Source organism: Phycodurus eques, chromosome 17 (assembly GCF_024500275.1).
Source record: "Phycodurus eques isolate BA_2022a chromosome 17, UOR_Pequ_1.1, whole genome shotgun sequence".
In the NCBI taxonomy this organism is placed as follows: Eukaryota; Metazoa; Chordata; class Actinopteri; order Syngnathiformes; family Syngnathidae; genus Phycodurus; species Phycodurus eques.
Genome location: NC_084541.1, coordinates 2093314 through 2115090, shown reverse-complemented (window position 1 = coordinate 2115090; position 21777 = coordinate 2093314). Strand labels below are relative to the sequence as shown.

The following is a 21777-nucleotide window of genomic DNA, read 5'->3' as shown; positions in this document are numbered from 1 at the left end:
ACTACTTTAGGCGGGGTACACATCCAACCGATGTTTACAAATGTGAGAGACCCCAAACACGACAAGATAAAAAAAAAATAATAATAAATTGGGAGTGTTTTTAATGCTCGTGGTGTGTCGGGCACTTGACATACAAATAACAATATCTCCACCAACAATCAAGTCTCCTACCGTTTTCATACTTAAATTCAACTGCATGTCAAGTAAAGTAAATGTGTTATGTAAGAGAGTTGATTCACACACACACACACAGACTTTTGTGGCTCTGACTTGGGATTTATTGTCACTCATCGTCCTGTGATTGAGGTGAAGATTCCAAGCCCCAGCTGTGACCTCGAAGACAACGAGTGGTCACGAAAATGGAGGCATGAATGTCGGGAGGTTGCACATTATTGAGTGACATTTGAAAAGAACACACACAGAAAGGTTCCCACCTGTATGTTTGAGGGGAAATCAAAATGAACAAAAACAAAGACACTCTTGCTGTGGCTGCGGCCGCGGCCCTGGCTGTCACACGCAGCCTCAGGGCCCGCTGAATGTTTTATTCGGACTCGAGTGTGGGATAGGAAGTGTGGATTGTCTTCGGAGTGCTTTGCAAAAGGGAGTAAAAGCAAAATGAGCCTGGCTCTGCGATTTCACCCTCGCTCGCCTCAGGCCTCTCTCACTGCATCAAGAAAACTGCGGCAATATGACAAACCGCTGCTTGAGCAGAAATTCCTGCGACACAAACTGAAAACATCATTAAACTCTTTGTACATCGAGCAACTGCTTTACAATCCTCAAACCTTAGAACACATCCATTAAAGGAAATCCATCATGTCTTTAAAGGTAGAATTTTGGTTCAATCGCACACTAATTAATTTCACGTGTTCAAGGTGTAGCGTACGTTGGTTCCAAAATAGGCACACTTCATAATGGGTTTCGAACGTTGACAGATTCCCACCTTTCAATTTTAGATGTAGACCGCGATATTTATTTCTAAATCATTTTATGTATGATACAACAACAACAACAAAAATTATTGTATTTCCTGAGGCAAGATTGCCCTCTGGTGAATTACCTGGATATGGCTGTAAGGAAGCAATAGTTCAGTTTGCAACCACAGCAAGAAAGAAATGTGAGTGAAGAAGGTGGAATGGGCATAAATCAATAAAGTGACTGACTTCATTTTGTTTTCTTTCTATAGCAACCAGGCGTGCGTGAATTGATCAACTCATTGACCGGAACTTTCACTTCTTGCGCAAAGTAACAACACCATTAAGCATGTTCATATTCAACCAATCGTTTCCAACTTTTCGAATGCATTCTTATCCCACCGCATGGTGAAACCAGCAGTGCACGCTTATGTTGTCGTTGCTTATACTTGCAATAGGCATACGCTTCCCTGCGCGGTTTTACTCAGCGTTTCTTTGTTTTATTACAAACAAATACGACACAGTACAAAAACAGATTTCCCGTTCAGTTGAAAAAGAATCCATGTTTGAACAGTGGTCATCAAAATTGGCCCTTAAGAGTTTCAGTGTTCACGTTCTACAGTTGTAACAGAGGACTTAATTCTATCTGTTCTCAACTGAAAAACATTGTTTATTCACAGAACGTAAAAAATAAAGGCTGATGGTGCAAAGGGTCCCCCCCCCCCCCCCCCTTAAGATTGAGCAATGGTAAACATAAATAGGCTTCCCTTATAATAGCCCTTCAATTCCTTCAAGGTAATCAAAGCACCTTTTAATGTCACCTCATTCACATGACGGTTATTGTTGGTTGCATATGTTCCCGTGGAAGCAAAGCGAATAGCTTCCTCACACACTGAGAATGTTAGCATCAGGATACAACCATTAGCCCACCTGATTAAATACACGAGACCACCGAATGAGTAAAGCAGGAGCGCACATTGTATCGATTGTCCGTCTGCTCTATAGCCCGTGAAGGGTGGAGGTGACGATGTCCATGAATGTAGCTTCGACACAGTAGCAGATCCGGACATCCGGGTCGGCTCCTCCAAGTTCCTCTGCTGTCCTTTGGGGTAACGCCAGTTTGGTGGAGCCTTCTACACAAGCATCCCGTGGCTTCTCCTTTAGATACTGCAAACCTAAGCACAAAGAAGAAAGTACCACTTGAAATCTATTTAGAATACTGTGTGTGCGCTTACAATCTTCCGGGGGGAAAAAAATCCGATGTGTCTGTACTTACGAGCGATGAGCGGGTCGATGTCCCGGGCTTTCGTGGCCACATCAGAGGCACAAACCTGCCCCACTTGTACGAGCAGGGCTGTCACGTCTTCGTAGAGCGGAGGGAAGGCCTGGCAGAAGGCCACCAGGCAAGGCAGGGTGGGCATGAAGAAGGCAAAGCGCTTGGCACGAGTCAGCACTGAAGAGAAGAAAAGGCACCAAACAATTATAGCCCTGCGAGACGTTCTGGCCAGACGGTGGTAGCCAAATGTACAGAATCGTTCCAGGACAGCTTCTACGGGCACTTACGAAACTTGAATTTGGATTTGCAAAAGGCAAATTAAGTGTGTGACATGGAGAAGAAGCGTTTTTTTTTTTCCCCTGACCTGTGAGAAGTGTACCCATGACACTGACAGCCAACCTGGCCACACTGAGTGACTTGGGCAGTGCGTACTGGATACACAGGTAGGATAGCAACTGGATTGCAAAAATCTGTGGAGACATCACATTTACTGAACTGATTAAACATTCGTTTTCGAAATGCAAACCGCAAACACAAGCCAGGCCAGAGAGGGCGAAGGCAGTGTGTCAGGATGTCTCACCTGCTTTTCCAGTTGGGGCTGGGCCAGTAGTTCTGGGATGAAGTCCAGACAGATATGCATGGAAGGGATGCCTGACACTGTTAGAGGCAGCAGAGGTTGAGGATAGCCCTGAAAGAGAGCACATATGTAAAAACAAGACTAATCAGAGCGCAGGAAGGGGCTTAAGTTCATTAAAAATGAGTTATTATTACGTTGGGGTCTAATATATATCTAATATAAGTGCTGGTGCCAGCTTTTACACTGCAGAGGGGAAGAGGATCACTTGAGTATTATCCAGCATATTACCATCAGCTGCTTCTGGGAGAGCAGCGGCCACTGACTGCTAACGTTGCTGGAAAATGTGATGAGTAACGGGGTCAACATGAATGTTTCCTAAAGTGTGGGACAACAGTCCCAAAAGTGAGTTTTTAGGGCTCGTCACAACTTGCGACAAAGCTGCACTGTAACTGAACTGCTTAGGGGAAACGAGGATTAGCTTATCCTATAAACCAGCAGCACCACAACATGTGACGCATTATCTTACCTGAAAGTGGACTAGTTTGGCAATATTGGGGTCAGCAATGAACATCTGATGCAAGAGACAACAGATGAGACACTGCACCTCCCTCAAGTCACTAAGCAGGCCTCCCTCTGGCTCAGCATCCCTCACACCCTCCTTGGCTCTCAGCAGCAGACTTCTTTGTTCTGTTTTCCCTGGCACGGGGTCCCTGATGCCCCTCAGAAGGCTCTCTGTGTTGCATCCCAGCCACTGCTCCTCGGAGGTTGGTAGACACACCTCCAGCAGAATCTGGACTGCTGCACTATCCTGGATTTAACAAGAATTATGAGAATGCAATTACAGGTATTCTTTAGGTAAATGAATAAGGTAAAACACATTCTGATATGATGATATTTATATATAAAAACAAATTACAAATTTTAAAAAAGAAGAAAAACCTGTGCAGCTAACAGAGCGTTCTTGAGCTCCTCCCTGGTGACCTCAGGTGTATCTGGCTGTCCAGGTACACCCAAGTTTGAGACTGTCTGGCTCTGTCTATCAAAGTCTGCAGTCTCCTTTAAATGGCTGTGCAGGTATGCTTTAGATGCTAGAAGATAGCCATTCAGCATGTGAAGGACAATATCCATTAAAGGAGGACATCTACAAAGAGAGAGGAGACAAATAACCAAAACTATTACGGGTTCGCCTTTGAGACTGGATACATCAGATACTGGATCAATTAAGTCGGGACGTATAACGGTAAAGACAAATTGGCATCAAAATTTTGAAAAATCTTCCGATTAAATATTTCGATTTATTAGACAATGATTAACATTTGAATGAGAACAACTGCCAATAATTAAAACATATCAGTAAGATTGATTGATTTTCAAATTGATTTTCAATTCAGCGGGACATGTCTTTACCGTGATTGATCAAATGATAGGAAAATGAGAGACCAATGAATTTGCTTTCGTGCCTGTACACTCTGTGATCACATCGTAGAACAATGAGGGGATCCACCATGAGGTCGTTCTGAGTATACGTCTGCTGTCTGAGCAGCTTTGCTGAAGGTTGGAGAGCGTTAACAGTCATCACCCACAACCTGCAACACAAACACGTTTTGAGCTACCAATATCCCACTACTGTTTGGAATCAATTTAATTTGACAATGCACTATGGAACATTTATTGAGTTTAACGTAGCGAATGTTATGACAACACTCTCTTCTAAAAAGACAACAGTGAGCTCCAGGCTCTCGAGGGTGCACAACCTTAAAATACAAGTCTGACATGGCTGTGTTTTCCTCCTGAATGAATAAGAGCTGTCATTGACAACGTTCAGTGCGTAGAGAAGAGGGCAACAATCCTTTGTGTGTCTCCCTTTTAGATAGTCTTCCTCCATTTTCCTGCAGAGACCCGCCCGGATCAATAGGATGTCTGCTCAGAGCTTTGTAACTGGGCTCCTGTCAACCTGGAGGTCGTGGAGAGTGACCCTCTTCTGTCCCGGGCTTTAGGTGAGAGCTGAAAAGACTCGTCTTGCTCGGTACCCTCTGATCTATTTGCACAATCATCTTTGAGTAAGCGGCTCGGGGTCAAGGGTGCAACAACTCTTGTTCCGCAGGTCTTCCTTTAATCCACTTACTGTGTCTCACAGCAACTTAACGCAGCCAAAAGAGAAATGCCACTGACTCGAGAGCAGCTGATAACATTGCACTGAAACAAAACGCAGCGCTATCCTCACATTAATCAAGGGCCCAAAAGAGACACTTATTTGAAGTTTTTTTTCTTAAGATCACCACAAATATAATGAAAGGCCAAATGCTATTAGATATAATGAACGGATTTTGAGATGTGCTGTAATACCCGAGTGAAGCCATTAACACAAGGCATTCCTATCGGAAAGTAAATGACTTGTATTCCAGTTCATCCTTTCCTCTACATTACTGCCAACTTTATTAAACACCCCCAAGGCAGCGGGTATGTGCCCACGAGTGCACGAGAAATGATTGACATCTTGTCAGTCATGCCTTCTGTCTCTGATGGGTTGTTTTTCCTTGGTGGTTTCTTGTAAACTAAATTAGAGGCACACGATGGGGCTCGAGAGGGCAGATGTTTTTTCAAGAATCATTTTACTCATATATTACCGTCAGGTCATACTGACTGTTTTGACAAACACCTAACAGTTTTTTTTTTTTTATTGCAAACCTCCCTTTAATGCCTACTTTGATTAAAAACATCAGCAACCTTGCACGCTTCAGATAAAGCTGCTTAAGTGGGAGTCACAAACATCCTTATGAGAAGTGCTTGTTCCAGGCTAAAAATCAAGCTCAAGGTGTTCAGTCTCAATGAGGGTTAGATTTGACATTTCCTTATAAAAATACAATACAAATGTGGGTGAGAGCACAAATTGTATAGTTGAGCTTTTTTTGTGGGGAGGTCGTTAGATTTGTAGCAAATCAAAATATTTGATAAAGCACTATTATCCAAATATGTGGAAATGTTCCAAATAAAACAATGTCCTGCTTTATGCAACCCCAAAACCGTTCTGAAATGGTGGGGACAGAGGTCGAAACTATTATATCCCACCCGATACAATCAATCCATGCATTTACCTCCAAGCTTATCTACAAAAGGCCCCCAAAACGAATTACATCATTAGCAAAGGCAGACAGAGACACAGTGCTCCACTTCTGCAATGCTTCCCCCAGCATTATATTTGGACTTCAGAGGGCCATTGCAGAATTTTCTCTCCAACATATGGTTTTCAAAATGGAATCGTGTTCACGTAGTTTACCTGCGGGGCATCACAGTGTTGAGGCCCATCCAGAGTTTGTTGAGGGTCTGCAGAGTGCGGCGAGGCACAGCAGGTTCCAGCAGCAGAGCCATGCTGGCAGTGAGGGACTCTGAATAAGGGATAAGGTCTCCCGGTGTGAGAAGTGTCAACTGCTCCAGGATTCGCATCAGCCTTGGACTGCTGGATGGTAACTTCTGGAAGGCTGGCCATGAAAAAGACAAAACGGCTGACTCATCTGTAAAAAGTCTGGAACTGTGAAGCCTTGTTGGGTTTCCTTGAATTCATGTGATATGCATGCAGGGTAGCACACTTGTTGCTTTGTTGCAGATTTGTCTCAAACGTATGAACAGCTATTAAAAATGTAATGCCAATTTCCTTCGATTATATCTTGCAATATTTAATTTAAGCAATGAAATTATATGCCATTTCCCCCCCACCCATCCATTTTCTGTACCGCTTATCCTCACTGAAGCCTACCCCAGCTATCTTCGGGTGAGAGCAAGATACACCCGGAACTGGTCGCCAGCCAATCGCAGGGGCACGTACACACAAACACTCACATTCACACCTACGGGCAATTTAGAGTCTTCAATCAACCTACCACGCATGTTTTTGAGATGTGGGAGGAAACCAGAGGACCTGGAGAAAACCCAAACAGGAACGGGAGCACATGGAAACTCCACAACGGCGGGGCCGGGATTTGAACCCCGGTCCTCAGAACTGTGAGGCAGATGTGGTAACCATACGCCGTGAAATATGATAATGATATATATAAAACGATGATAATTTTGTGTTCAGATTTGACTTTTACTCTTAAACCCAAGCTCACTAAACATCCAGCTTCTATTGTGTTATCCTCACGACGATCGTGGCTAAACTGGAGTCTACACCAGCTGACTTTGGGCTTGAGGTCGGGTATACCCTCGACTGGTTCCCAGCCAATTGCAAGGCACTTCTAGACAAACAACCATTCACGCTCATCACCTTTGGACGATTTAGAATCTTCAATTAACTCAATAAGCATGTTTTTGGAATGTGGGAGGAAGCCGAAGTACCCAGAGAAAATCCATTCACGCGTTGGGAGAACATGGTAATTCCACACAGGTAGGCCGGAGCCCGGATTCGAATATACTACATAAATATCATGGAACAATTCTTAGCAGTCAGTGAATTTAGGTCAGTGCTTCTGATAGTGTTTTGACGAGCAGAGAAGGCCTCGCCACTGTTTTAACCTGTGGTCATTTGAGGACATGACGTGAAGTGACATGACGCGCACCCTGGTGGAGCTGGCTCCGAGTGTATCGGCAGGTGTTGCTGGGGAGCATCATTTTCCTCAGCAGTGGCAGAGTACCCGTTACCTCCTCCTCACACACCCAGTCTTCGACAAGACACAGGTGAGGATAGTTGACGGCCAGCAACCTCAACAAGGCAGAGTGCAGACCTAGCAACACGGAAAGAGAAAGCAAGACTCTTCGAAATCTATGACTGATTTAATAAGAGGAAAAAGTGTGGGTTTTTTAATTTGTGTGTGTTTTTTTAAAAAAATGTATTATTAAAAGAGAATATGGATGTTGTGATAGAATCTTGTGCTAACTCACCCCCAAGCTCTTGTTGCAGCCCCTGGGCTTGGGTAACTAAGTACTTAATGGGGATCTGGTCCATCAGCGCTGCTGAATAGGACTTGGGCTTCTTCTGCATTAAAGCTGTCAAAGAATGAAGTTAAAAGTTGGAGTGAAAAAGGCAGGAAGAAAGAGAACATAGTTTACAAGTGCCAGGGCACGAGACTCCAACCAAAATGGTCACATATGTGACCCTTTTTCCAGTGTGTGCGAATAAAGATTTCATGTGGTCGCACTTTTGCGAGTCCATATGTTAATGCTCCTTTAAAACAGTCTCACTATATAAAGACATGGTGGTTGAAAGTCACTGTCTTTTTCACCGCTTTAGTCACTCCCCTTTCTGAAGACAGATAGAGTGCCGCCTCGTTATTTTGAATGGCGAATGTGCGCACCCGCTCCCGCCGTGGCGGAGCGGACATGAGCTGGAGAATGTTCGTGCTCGCCGAGGGTCCCCTTCATCGTCGGGCAAGGATAGCACCGGTACCCGCTCAGATTCATAATGACATCGATCCATCAGCCCTTCTTCCTGAAGCCCGCCGGGTGTCCAACTCTTACAAGCCCAACATGGAACTCATGCCATCTGCTTCTTACATAAAACACTAACTGTACAGTTACATGCTTTGGTGTTATGTTTGTAAGGCTGAGAAGGGCTGGGAGCACACAATTGTGTCACGAGTTTTATAAATTCCAACTCTCAGTGGGAATTGTCCACACCGTCGCCGCGTCATGAGTCTCACTCCCCGCACTGTAAAACATAAGGCGTTTGCTCAACTTAAAAATTAGGTGGCAATTTACACTGATATTTTTATATTTCTCGCTACTTAGCTAGATAAGTCTTGTGCCACTGACTTACTTTTTTAACTTTGAGACAAACCTAATTTTGTACAGCGTGCGGACTGTGGTAAGAATCCTAAAATCAGACACAATTGACACAAGTTCAGTACACGTTTCATTACTTTTTCATTGAAGACTGTGGGAGCACTTAGGTAAACAGACCAATTAAAGGGATGGGCATAAACTCTCATGAATCTGGCCTAATGAAGGACAAGGGGAGAGCTTGTCATGAAAAGGGAATACATACTGGCTAGACTAACTGCTAATGCTACAATCTAACCTCGAGCTGTCCTCGTTAGCGCCCAAAGTAATTGCACTTGGCTGTTTCTCAGGCTACCATTTATTATCTATGAATCAGACAACATGCTGTGCTCAGAGTGGAAAGGAAAAGTGGCGGCATGTCCAGAGAGAGAAAGAGAAAGAAATCCTCACAACAGAGAACAAAAGATGAAGTGGGTGACTGATTGGACCAAGGCAAAGTTAAATGTTAACACACCCAATTGTTTGGTGCTAGCCAACAGGTTCTCCTCATAAGACAGGATGTAGTAGAGGATTAGCAGTTGGGTCGTGATGGAGTTGCGCTGTCGTCCTCCTCGACTATTGTCTCCTTGCTTGGAGAGAAAGGAAGAGTTCAAAAACCTGCATTAAAATCCCTGTGCAAAAAACTCAACGATAAAAATATAACTTTTGTCAGTCTCCACTCAAACACTTCCTTGGGTGAAATGCATTATATATACATTTTCAAAAAACTTATTATTAATAGTATTGATAAAAATTAAATAGTGTATGCATTATTTATTGTAGTCATCATTCTACAACCGTACTCGATTCAGGGAATGACGACAGACAAAAATATATTACTGAAATAATAAGAGCTGTCAATGTCTGTGAATGTATTTGTAACTACAGTTGGAACCTCGATAAAATGGACCCCGATATTACGGCTATCGCATAAACCGGACCGTCGGAACTGAACAATGTGTCCAAAAAAAGTTTCAATTTGTCACTTACAAAGCCGTAGACAAAGTCTGTTAGTTCCAGAATTGGCCGCTGTTGTTTGCTGTTGTTTACTGGCGCAATGCAGGCAGAGAATGGGACAGACATATTGTCGGGTCACAGATATACAATATGACGAGATCATCCCGTGCCGAGGTGGCGGCCATGTTGGATGTGGAGCATTAATGTGGTAGCCATATCTATTGTCTACTGTACATGGAGCGGAGAAAGAGCATCATGGCTGCAGTGTTGTACTCTGAGGAGTACAAAATTTTGGCAAAATAGCAAAAAAAATAGCAAAATTTCTTTTGCTATGTTTGGTACAGTAACGGTTTGTTTTTTTGTTAAGCCGTTCGCCTTTGGCAACAGATTTGGAACTAGAAAGCACGCAAATTCCCCGCGGCTCATAACAGTGACTCGCCTATGATGAGTACTCTACGTCAACAATGTCACCAAGACCAAGCACACCGGCGTGGTGAGTTTTGATAAAGTGTGAAACATTTTCAAGCTTTTTTTGTATTTGTTTATATAACTTTGGACTGTACTGGGTGTTTTAGGCCAGGAAAAAAACAACAACAATAAGTTTGTACTACTGTACACTAATATGGGTCCATATGGCCTCAAAAAATTTTTTAAATTAAAATAAAATAATACAATTTAAAAAAGCTTCAATTTAACGGACAACCGGCTATATCGGACGACCTCCCGCCCCTATTAGTCTGTTCTATCGAGATTCCCTTGTCTATAGATATATTTTCCCACTCATGCCTCAAATTTTATTCCCCCCCCGATTAAAATAGTTGAATAAAATAGAAATCAGTCCTTATGAAGTACTTAGGGTGACTTACGACAGAAGAGGTCTGGAAGACGCTGAGGATTTCCTGCTCTGTGATGGGTTGGTTGGTGGCCTCGGGGTTGGCCTTTGACGCTGGTGTAAGGATTGAGATGATGTAAACGTCAACCAGAGGAATTAGCTGTGTGTGGATGGGGGTGTTTGTCTCACACAGCTGACGGTATATCCAATCCTGCAACGTAAAAAACAACACCAGGGGGCATGAACATTTTAAAAATCGCACACACAACTCCAGCAAAATGTCAACCTTGATGGACACTTTGTGCTTGGTGAAGGCTCGGCTTCGAAGCAGCTGGTAGATACAGTGAATGGGGAGGAATCCTGTGATGTTGGCACTTAGATTGTTGGTCACCGCAACCCTCACTGCATGGGCTGTAACCACCTGCACACCAACCGCATGCATGTCAATAAAATGGCGGAAATTTGAACAACAAATAAAAACATTGCTACATTATCTGCAATAACATAAAATATGTTCCATGATTGTTCAATTAAATAAATTGTCAATTCAAAAATTATACTTAAGCACAAAAATGGACATGGGCTTATAAAAGCACCTGTTCTGTGAAGATCTCTTGAGTGAAGATGGTCTTCATCTTGCTAAGAGAGCTTGGTTTGATGGCAATCTACAGAAGAAAAAGATGAAAAATGGGAGCTTTACAATGAGTAAAAACAACCTGAAGCCAGCAGTACAAGGTATTGCTATTTTTCAATTTCCTCTCTTCAGATTTCATAAAAATAACACTCTTCTTGGCAGGCACAACGCTGCATTGATAGGGTTTGCCCCGGGGGAATAACAAACAGACTCTAAATCCAATTACATTGGACATCTTAGTGGGACATGCATAGAGACGAGAAAACCACTAAGCACACATGCAGGAGAAAATAGTGCACCTAAGTTATAAAACGGCGAACATGCTGCCAGGGACAAAGTGCGTCTTTGCAGATACTGTATATGTATGTTGAAAGTGTTTCATCAGGGGTGGTGTCTTTTTATATGTGCCGCTGCAGTAGGGCCAGTATCTGGTCAGAGAGACGAACGTATTGATCACTGCCGTCCTCCCACCTATCATCTTACCTTCATCCCCAAAGTAGAGCACACCAACTCAATAATGGAGCTCAGCTGGTTGCTATGGAAATACATGGCCACCAGTAATAGCATCTCTCCAAAAGAGGCAGATACACCTGCAGCACTGTATGGCGAAGGAAACGCATATGAGAGACTGGTTGTTAATCCTGCATTTTACAGGATGACATTTAAAAGAAAAAAAAAAAAAAAAAAAAAAAAAATCATGCTCAGAATGTATAATTCTAGTCCACTGTCACTTGTCACAATGTTTTTTTCCCCCCGTTCTTAGTTGCATTTTCAGCATAACATCAAGCAAATGCTTAGCACACGAGGTGAGATTCACTGGCCTTCACAGATGTTTGACACTGAACAGCAGGAGCGATTAAACATCAACAAACGCATACATTAATTGTGTGACCACAGATGAGTCTTTAACTCGGCAGAAGCAATAAATGTTGAGCCATCCCAGCTTCATGACTTGTCGATGAATCATCGGTTTCATTAAGAATCAACTGTACACGGCTTATTTGTCAATGTAAACTGTGAATGCATTTTACTGAATGAGATCAGTGGCTCACACAATAAGAAAGTAAACAGTCCAGTTAGAACAGCAAGAGGCTTATTTCCAACAGCAATCCTTCTCAATGGCACTACAAAACCCAATAAAAACTTTCATGAATTATTTTCTACGGCAATAAAATCATTATTTCTTGTAAACACAGGCAATGGACAGTAGTTCTGCATAACTGATCAATAGGCTATGTTTATCACTCTGAAAGTAATGCTAAAATTGATAATGACATGCAATATTTCAAAACACTATGCCCAAATGTATCAAAAGGACTTTTTTCTTGTGATTGATTTTAGTGAAAAAATACACACACACACACACACACACACACACACACGCACGCACACAAACACAGACTAAACTCAAGGCACGCTTCAGTTTGGTTCAATTGTGCCAGTTGGGCTCAACATGGGGAAGACTGCAGACTTGAAAACTGGCCAGAAGACCATCATTGATACCCTCCATGGGATGGGTAAGCCACAAAAGTTCATAGCTAAGGAGGCGGGCTGTTCAGAGTGCTGTGTCCAAGCATACCAATGGAAAGCCTCGTGGGAGGACAAAATGTGGCAGGAGAAGATGCACCAGCAAAAGAGATGACCATGGGCTTCAGCGGATTATCAAACAGAGAAGATTCATGAATCTAGCAGAGATCCAGAAAAAGTGGAATGAGGCGTAGTCACAGCTTCAAAAAGCTTCAAAAGAGATGACCCTGGCCAACACAGCTTGTTGGCCAGTGGTCCATGGTCCTCTTTTCCGATGAAAGTAAAGCGTGCCTTTCATTTGGGAATCAAGTTCCAAGGGTTTAGAGGAAGACGAGTGAAGAACAGAACTCAAGCTGCTTGCGGTCCAGTGTGAAATATCCACAGTCAATCATGATTTGGCTGCAATGTTCAGTGCAGGTGTTGGTAAACTCTGCTTTCTTAACTCCAAGGTCATCACAACAGTCTAGCAGAATGTTTTAGAGGACTTCATGATTTCTTCTGCTGAAGATCTGTATGGAGACGAAGATTTCATCCGCCAGCACCAAAACCTGTTTGATGCGCATGCCATCACAGTGCTTGACTGGCCGAACTCGCCGGATCTAAACCCCATTGACAATCTAAGGGGTATTATCAAGAGGGAAATGAGGGGCACCAGACCCAAAAACAAAGAACTGACAGCAAGCATCAAGGAAATCCAGGCTTTCATAACTCCCAGGCAATGCCAGAGGCTGATTGCCTCAATGCCACGGCACATCAAGGCAGTGATTATAGCAAAGGGATTCCCAATCAAGTATTGAAGCTTAACATATCACTTTGAAAGTACCATATTTGATTGATTTAATGTGACCCGGGCGGCGACTGGTTAGGGCGTCTGCCTCACAGTTCTGAGGTCTGGGGTTCAATCCCCGGCCCCGCCTGTGTGGAGTTTGCATGTTCTCCCCGTGCCTGCGTGGGTTTTCTCCGGGTACTCCGGTTTCCTCCCACATCCCAAAAACATGCATGGTAGGTTAATTGACAACTCTAAATTGCCTGTAGTGAGTGCGAATGGTTGTTTGTTTGTACGTGCCCTGCGATTGGCTGGCAACCAGTTCGGGGTGTACCCCGCCTCCTGCCCCATGATAGCTGGGATAGGCTGTCTAGTGAGGAGAAGCGGCTCAGAAAATGGATGGATGGATTAATGTGACCCTAATTTCTCTCTCCTTTTTTTTTTTCTTCTACCCAAAAAATAAAATAAAAGAAAAAATAAATAGTGGTGATTTCTTCACAGTATTCAATTTGTTTTGAATTCCTGATTTCATGGGTTTTATGAGCTGGGAGCCCAAATTATGTAACAAATAAACAAATAAATACCGTTAACTTTTTGAATGTAATTATGGCAATAAATAAACTTTTCCATGATATTCAAATTTTTTGGAAAGGGTCTCTATATAGCTCACACAAGAACAACAAATGTACCATTGGAGACAACCACAATGTATCATTACAATCCCCCAGTTGGATGAAATTATGACTGTAGTTCTTACCTCTCAAAGTATTCCTCCTCTTTGATCATCCAGCTAAGCCACATGACCATGAGCTGCTCCTGCTCTGGTGTGCTAGAGGCATGCAAGATGCAAGACAGATTCCAATGTTAATTGAACTGTAGAACATAACACTCCGGCAGGCAATTGCTCCTTGTACAACAGGAAGACCAGAAAACATATGTAGTTAAACCCACAGACAGGAGTCAGTAAGGAGAACATGGTGTACCTGACCAGTGTAGGGAAGGCCAGTAGTTTGCAGAAGGACAGGGAGACAAAGCGAACACCGGCAGGAGTGGCTGGAGGTCGGCTCGTCATCAGCTGCAGTAGCTGCTCTGCCTCCTCGTCTGTTGGTCTGGGTCAGGACCAAAGTTAATTGTATTCATACACTAATCTCAACAAAATCCATAGTTCCAAAGATGTTTTTTTTGGTATTCTACTTGTCAACAAACTATGGATTTTGTAAACATGAAATTTGAGGCTGAACTGAGGTATTTGGTTTGGGAGATTAAGAAACGGAAAGAATACCCCAGCAAAAATCACTAAAAGACCAAATTATAACAAAGTAAAACAACAAAAATCACAGCTAGTACTGCATCTCCCCTAACTTACCTGAGGCCAGCGATGCCCATGAGAGCACAGTAGAGTCGGAGCAGAGCACTCGCCTTCACCACATGCTCTTCTCTGAGCCCCGAGTAGCCAGAGCCACCCTCGTCATCCACGTCGCCGTCATTGGGAACGTGGGTGCTGCGCGAGCGAGGCAGGATAGCGACCAACTCCAACAGCAGCTGCCTACGCATCTGCCACAGCACTGAGCTGCTCTCTCGCTTTCTCTAGCAGGAGAGAAGAATCCCAGGAGCTGATGAGCAATCATCCAATTGCAACAAGCCACTATTGGCAGTTTGTCAGCTAACTGCTTTAGTCTTGCAATCAGAGCTACAAAACCATAAATTCTGCACCCGCTAAAATGCAATTGAGAATTAGAGAGTGCAGAGGTCTAAGAAGGCCACAACATAAACAAACAATTCCCTGCAAAAGTAGTCTTTTTCTCAATGGCTGGGGAAAGGCTCCATATAGCATCGTGTCAAAATGGATATTAAAATTATACATGATGGCATTTGGAGAGAAAAGCTCCTTGTCCTCCATAACAAAGAAGAAAGGTCAGTAGATGTAAAGATAAGAAAGACCAATTTAAGCTTTTGTGATATTTTAAACACACACTTCTAGTCAGGAAAATGACAGTTTCACTTTTCAATAGGAAGAGACAGCCAGGCAAGGCAGGGAAAAACTAAACGTCACACACTCTCTGAAGATGGATATGAAGTATTCTAAAAGGGATTTATGGATACATCAGATAGTCAATGAGTGTAAGTGAATACAATAAGACAATGACTGCCCCCTTAACCTTTAGACTGAATCTAACACAAAGGAACTCACCTGTTGCCCATTGCGAATGAACATGCTGAACCACGTGCGAACTTTGCTGTTGGTACCGAGCAATAAACCACTGACATAAGAAACCAGGGGGCTGACAGCCTCATCCGCTGTGTCTGGTTTGTAATCAAGAGTCAACGCGACGCCCAAGCCAGGAAGATGACATTCCTCCACCTAAGAAAAATTAAAAACAAGCATACAATGTGTTAACCTTGATTAAAAAACATTTGTATTTACTGTGAACTGCGCTGGTGAGTTTCTGGTGTTATACTCTGTAATAAAGGGGGGAGTTTTAATCAAATTCAATAACACCTCTGATCAAAGCAATTTCATTTGTCATCCAACTGCACACAATCTATATTTTTTTAAATCAAAAGTAGAATCTTAACAGAAATTCATTGATCCTAATACAGTACTTTTTTTCTGTAGGTATTAAAAGATCGTGTTTAATCAAAATGTTTTTCCACTGACCACCATGGCTCGGATGTTGAGAGCCTGTGAGGGGTTCATCTGACACAGCTGCCTAAGGGCTTCTGTCCTGCGTCGACCGCCAACACTCTCCTCATCCTGACGCTCTCCATTCTTGATCAAACCTCTGCACACTGCAAACATAAACATGCATTTTGAGTGTCAATGTACTCAGTGAGTCTCTCTGCTGCACCATCCGGCATCTCGGTAGGGGGAAGCAGTGCACCATCAACACTGTGTATAGTGGGGACGGGGCGCCGCTGACCTCGACTCGGGACGTTGTGAGTCGGTGGGGAGAATACTTCGAAGACTTCCTCAATTCCACCGACACGCCTTCCCATGAGGAAGCAGAGTCTGGGTTCTCTGAGGCGGACTCTCCTGTCTCTGGGGTTGAGGTCACCGAGGTGGTTAAAAAGCTCCTCGGTGGCAAGCCCGCGGGGTGCTTTTTGCAGATGATGTGGTTCTATTGGCTTCATCAAGCCATGATCTCCAACTCTCAATGGAGCAGTTTGCAGCAGCGTGTGAAGCGGCTGGGATGAGAATCAGCACCTCCAAATCTGAGACCGTGGTCCTCAGTCGGAAAAGGGTGCCGTGCCCACCCCAGGTCGGGGATGAGATCCTGCCCCAAGTGGAGGAGTTCAAATATCTTGGGGTCTCGTTCACGAGTGAGGGAAGAATGGAACGGGAGATCGACAGGCGGATCGGTGCGACCTCTGCAGTGATGCGGACTTTGTATCGGTCCGTTGTGGTAAAGAAGAAGCGAAGCCGAAAGGCGAAGCTCTCGATTTACCGGTCGATCTACGTTCCTACACTCACCTATGGTCATGAGCTGTGGGTCGTGACCGAAAGAACAAGATCAAGCGGCCAAAATAAGTTCCCTCCGCAGGGTGTCCGGGCTCTGCCTTAGAGATAGGGTGAGAAGCTCAGTCATCCAGGAGGATCTCAGAGTCGAGCCACTGCTCCTCCGAGTACGAGAGGAGCCAGATGAGGTGGCCGGGGCATCTGATACGGATGCCTCCCGGACGCCTCCCCGGTGAGGTGTTCCGGGCACGTCCCACCGGGAGGAGACCCCGGGGACGAGCCAGGACACGCCGGAGAGACTACGTATTTCGGCTGGATGGGAACGCCTCGGGATCCCCCCGGAAGAGCTGGATGAAGTGGCTGGGGAGAGGGAAGTCTGGGCATCCCTGTTAAAGCTACTGCCCCCGCAACCCGACCTCGGATAAGCGCTAGAAAATGGATGGACGGATGCTGCCTTTTAATTACTTTCCATAAAAGGATAGTTTGTGTTTAATCTGAGGCTTCTTAAACAATTTAGAGCATCCATTCCCAAAAGTTGTGTTGGGACCCACAGGTGAGTATGTATATATTTTATTAGGATCACTAGAGAAAATCATCCCATTGAATTTTAGATTGAGTATGTTCTCATGTAATCTTTGTGCAAACAATACATACACACATTACATTCATTCTTTTATAGGTTGGGGGCAGGGGGGGGGGGGGGGGCCGCAGTAGTTCATCTCTAAGGGCTTGGACTTTAGAATCGTAGGGTCACGGTTCATGTCCGGCTGCCAACAACAAAACAAAAAGTGCAACTACTTGATGCAAAGATGCTAGTCTGGCACTAAACCCCAAGTCATAGCATTAGCAGAAAGAGTATTCAGAGGAATACTCCAGTTGGGAATAAACGTTGTAGATTCCTCCCACCTAGCTTTGGAGCTAGTGTACCATGTATGAAATTAACTTCACTAAACACAACTAAAATGGTGCATTAAGAAATGCGCTGAGGGTACTTGGACGGGTTTATCTGAAGCTGATATTGTCAAATAGCCTTTCTTGCCTTGTCAGAAATGGAAGGAAGATCATTTACCTTCATTGAAGCTGTCAGGCACATTGGCAACCAGCAGACACAGAAACCAATCTCCATTGCGAACATGCAGCAAAGCCTCTGCCACATCCACAATTGGAAGCAAGGAAGGCAGTTCTGTCGAGACAACATAAATATGCAGTTAATCAAATGCACAAAATGATGCTGGCTGGCTGTGCAGGAATACGGAATGACTTCTGATGCACAGCTAATTTGTGTTGGCTATAAATGTATACTACGACAATATGAGCATGGATGCCCAATTGATTCTTTGTCCAAAAACATGACACCAATAGAATTTCAATGTCTATCATAATCAAATGTGCTTTACGACTCATGAAGAGCGAACAGTGGCCCTGGGAGGACTATTAAAATGTTTGAAAGGGAAAGATAAATTGGACTGTTGGCGATGATGGAATATCCACATTTTCCCCTCTGTTGTTTCTTTCATTGAAAAATATAATCACAAATAATGACCTCTGCTACAATTCAATCCAGTTTGCCCGTGCATTTGAGATTTTAATTGTTCTTAATTTGGCCCATCATTTAAGTCTGCTTACAGTTTTTGACCGTCAGTACTTAAACACAACAACTGGGGAGAATGGCTGCAAAGTATTTCTTAAGTTTGTAAATGGCCATAACCGAAGCCATCTCAAAATTGGGAGCTGATAAGTAATTCATGAGGAATAACAACATTTTGCTCAAATGTAAGGGTAGAAAACAATAAATTCTTTGATGCAAGTACATACGGTAATTAATGTCTCCACTTTTTGTGAAATTTCTGTTTGTTGGTGTGCCGTGAGATTTTTCAATGATAAAATATGGCTCCATAAAGGTTGGAAATCACTGCTCTCGTCAGGTCATGTATTCTAATCAGTCAGGTCAAACCAACATGACAGAAATGATGGGTGCCAACTTTCTGTAATTAAATTACTTCACACACACTAAAACTCGAGAGTATGATTCGACAGAACGCTGGTACAACCGTTAGTGCGAGCAGTAGCTTGCTAGGTTACATAACGTTTTGTTGCCTGCTTGCGAGCCATATTGCATTACAAGTACGTGAACATGCCTCAAGCAAGCCTTAGATGAACGTCCTCTCCCGAGCACCGGTGACCACCAACACACGTCTTCCCCGATTTTGTTCTTATAATACAGTCGGCGCGATCCACTCTTGTTGTCGTCGCGTAACGAGTGTATCCGGTCGCATTTGAGTTGACAAAGTAAAGCCCAATGATCATGAAAAATGGGATCGGTATCGGAATACAAAGATTTTATTGCACTAGTCTGACGTAGTGCAATCGTGAAAGAGCAAATTTGTCTTGTAGTCTAATCCAAGCATTACGTGTTGTCTGTCTCAGACGTGTTGTCTGTCACACACTGCCGACATGTTATTTTTTTTTTTTATAACTTTATTGGTGGTCAGATATTTACAGTACTACGTCAACAGACACGCTACAAGGCTAAATATAAACTAGCTTTTGGATTCAAATATACTGTAACTCTACACAATGGCGACGCGGAGTAAATGCTTTTCTGAGTGAATGTCTCTCTAGTGAATAGGAGATAATTAAGTTCAACTCCATCCTATTAAACAGAGCTGCATACCTGCTTGTAGAATGCAAAGAACATCTGCAACCTCTTCCAAGTAGACTGGGCTTTCAAAGAGTTCCGACGACTTTAGAAAGAATTCTCCATTTGAATCGGCTACCTAAGAAATATGATACGAATAACCACATATCAGTACAGCGGAGAATTGGCCACTTTTCATTTGTTCTTGTACCATCTGTTTCCTCCCACATCCAAAAAACATGCAATTGAATATTCTAAATTGCCCATAGGCGTGTATGTGAGTGCGAATTGTTTGTGTGTGCCCTGCGATTGGCTGGCAACCAGTTCAGGGTGTACCCCGCCTCCTGCCCAAAGATAGCTGGCATAGGCTCCAGCAGTCCCTTGTGAGGATAAGCGGCTCAGAAAATGGATGGATGGTTTTAGAAAAATTAATGAAAACAGCTTTTGCCTATAAATTTGGAACACAGCATTGGGGGGGGGGACTTGTCCGAGTGTGACGATTGAAGACTGTACCTTACTCATGATCGCCAAAAGCTCGCTGAGGGTCAGACGAAGTCTCCTGAGTGGATCACTGTGTTCAAACTCCAATGTAAGACCATGCTGCAGCTGTGACACCAGGATACTCTCCACATTCGAACCACCTGCCTTGTGCCTGTCACAAGTCATAGAAAAGGCACAGTTGAGAACTCATTTTAAATACTTATTTCTTTGCTATAGAAATGGGGTCAGTTGTACCTGAGCTGCTGCTCCTTCCTGGCATCCTGCTCCAAGGCGTGGAAATCAACCGACAACAGCGCTACAATGGAGTTGACAGCTTCCACTCCCGAGAGCAGCCGGAGGATGAGCTTCTTGTCCTCTGCCCAAGACTGGCTCTGGTCAGCTGGGGCACACAAAGCCATCCTCACCAAGCAGGGAAGCAGTAGCCTCAGCTCCGGGTCGCTGAGGGCCGCCAGGCGCCGCACGTCCACCTTCTGCATGGCTTCGAATGCATAAGGGCTGACAAACTGCAGCCCTGCACTGTCTGCCATCTCTCAAACTGCATCACAGGAACAAATAAATGGCCTGATTGAATTGCTTTCGGTAAATTCAATTTGTCTTGAGAGAGCGTCAGAACGCAACAATACGAGAAACAACTGAAGCACGTGAACGCCAATCAACCACAACACAGCTGTCAAAAGTAGCTCGAGCCGGCCATGGAGTCACTGGACCCTATTACGAATAAATCACACGAACTCTTTATTAGGCGTCGACAACGTATCTGTGAAAGCAAGGACGGCATGAAGATCGGATTTACCTGTACGTCTCTATGACAGCTCGGCTATCGCTAAATTCATACGCGGGGCACGTTGAAACGTTCGTCTTCGGGGACGAAACTCCGAAATTCAACTGTAGGGTAGAGAGCCTACATGTCGAGCGTGAGGTTAATTCAACTCGCGATCATTTATAGCACGTATTCGCGATTCCTGCCACTTTTGGGGTGGCTTAGCCTGCTACCGGCTAGCCAGCTAAACAGCTAAGGCTAACGCTATTAAAGAGCCGAACGACGTGTTTGCTAAGCGCGGCAACGAGCGCGTTAATTCGGTCGCTGAGCATAGCAAGGGTAGCACGCTTACCTGAAATATTGGAGTTATTGTAGCACAATTGGCGAACTTCTAAGCGGTAGGCCTCCAGGCCTCGGACTTGACTGAGCGCTACAGCCGCAGAAGTGGAGCCCCTTTTCAGATAGCGAATGCCCGCGAACGCGTTCCTCCCGTAGCGGTCACCGACAGATTTCTGGAAACGGATTATAATTTGGCTTTTCCCACGGCCTAACAACTAAAACGGTGCCACCTTCCCTCGGACGCACTTGAACCCAAACCAAATAGGCCAGTGTGTCCGCTCTGATGAGACGCGGCGCTGTCTCTCGCACGGCCAAGAGAAGAGACCTTTGGCGCGGCCGCCATGTCTTATGACCATTTATGTACATTGTGCACGAATGACAAGTGTGTTCGTCCTCGACATTTACGCATTCGCTGCCATCCATTTTCAATACATACTTCCCCCACGTTGCCAGCCGATTGTAATATAATATAAGCACTGAATTGGCCAAAAGAGTAGGCGTTCTTCTTTCAACAGAAAGTTAATTTATAGTCACCCCCCACCCCCCCACGTTCTTTTGTCCACCAAAAACAACGGTTTCTGAAGGTGTGCTTCGCTGGTTAAAATCTCGATTGCGCCATACGCGAATTTGTATGTCGTACCTGTGCTTGCGTGCAGGAATTCCAGCGTCCTCCCACATTCCAAAACATCCACGTAAGGTTAATTGAAGACTCAAACCGTTCATAGGGGTTGAACGGGAGTGATGTTTTGGAACAGATGCGCGTGCGCCCAGTCCGGGGTGTTACGAAAGTGCAGGGATCGGCTCCAGCTCAGACCCACGAGGACAACTACCATAGCAAACTGATGGAT

The 21777-nt window shown here is 44.2% G+C and overlaps 1 protein-coding gene across 3 annotated transcripts; it reads right to left on the bottom strand.

Moving 5' to 3' along the window:
- Positions 1-268: 268 nt before the first annotated feature.
- Positions 269-21745, bottom strand: ints2 (integrator complex subunit 2). Of its 3 annotated transcripts, none has more exons than XM_061703029.1 (26): positions 21570-21745; positions 20065-20365; positions 19843-19981; positions 19366-19468; positions 17761-17874; positions 15894-16024; positions 15426-15596; positions 14601-14821; positions 14218-14343; positions 13992-14063; positions 11425-11539; positions 10904-10972; positions 10594-10728; positions 10342-10518; positions 8994-9108; positions 7643-7747; positions 7321-7485; positions 6045-6246; positions 4228-4353; positions 3707-3908; positions 3294-3575; positions 3056-3142; positions 2771-2878; positions 2555-2660; positions 2191-2367; positions 269-2089 (listed from the first exon to the last, which is right to left on the bottom strand). In XM_061703029.1, the coding sequence occupies exons 2-26, from the start codon at positions 20355-20357 to the stop codon at positions 1914-1916; spliced, it is 3717 nt and encodes a 1238-aa protein (XP_061559013.1). In that variant the 5' UTR covers positions 20358-20365; positions 21570-21745; the 3' UTR covers positions 269-1913. The 3 variants fall into 3 exon arrangements, with proteins under 3 accessions (XP_061559013.1, XP_061559014.1, XP_061559015.1); XM_061703030.1 differs by lacking the exon at positions 21570-21745 and adding an exon at positions 20943-21434; XM_061703031.1 differs by lacking the exon at positions 3056-3142.
- Positions 21746-21777: the final 32 nt, after the last annotated feature.

What these genes read in the sequence shown, in the direction of transcription:
- ints2 (XM_061703029.1), bottom strand. Translation starts at nt 20,357, where the DNA reads ATGGCAGACAGTGCAGGGCTGCAGTTTGTCAGCCCTTATGCATTCGAA. An exon ending in GAGGAGGAATACTTTGAGAG is followed by an intron (nt 11,540 to 13,991) that starts GTAAGAACTACA and finishes TTCGCCATACAG; the next exon opens with TGCTGCAGGTGTATCTGCCT. An exon ending in GCTCTACTTTGGGGATGAAG is followed by an intron (nt 10,973 to 11,424) that starts GTAAGATGATAG and finishes TTTCTTCTGTAG; the next exon opens with ATTGCCATCAAACCAAGCTC.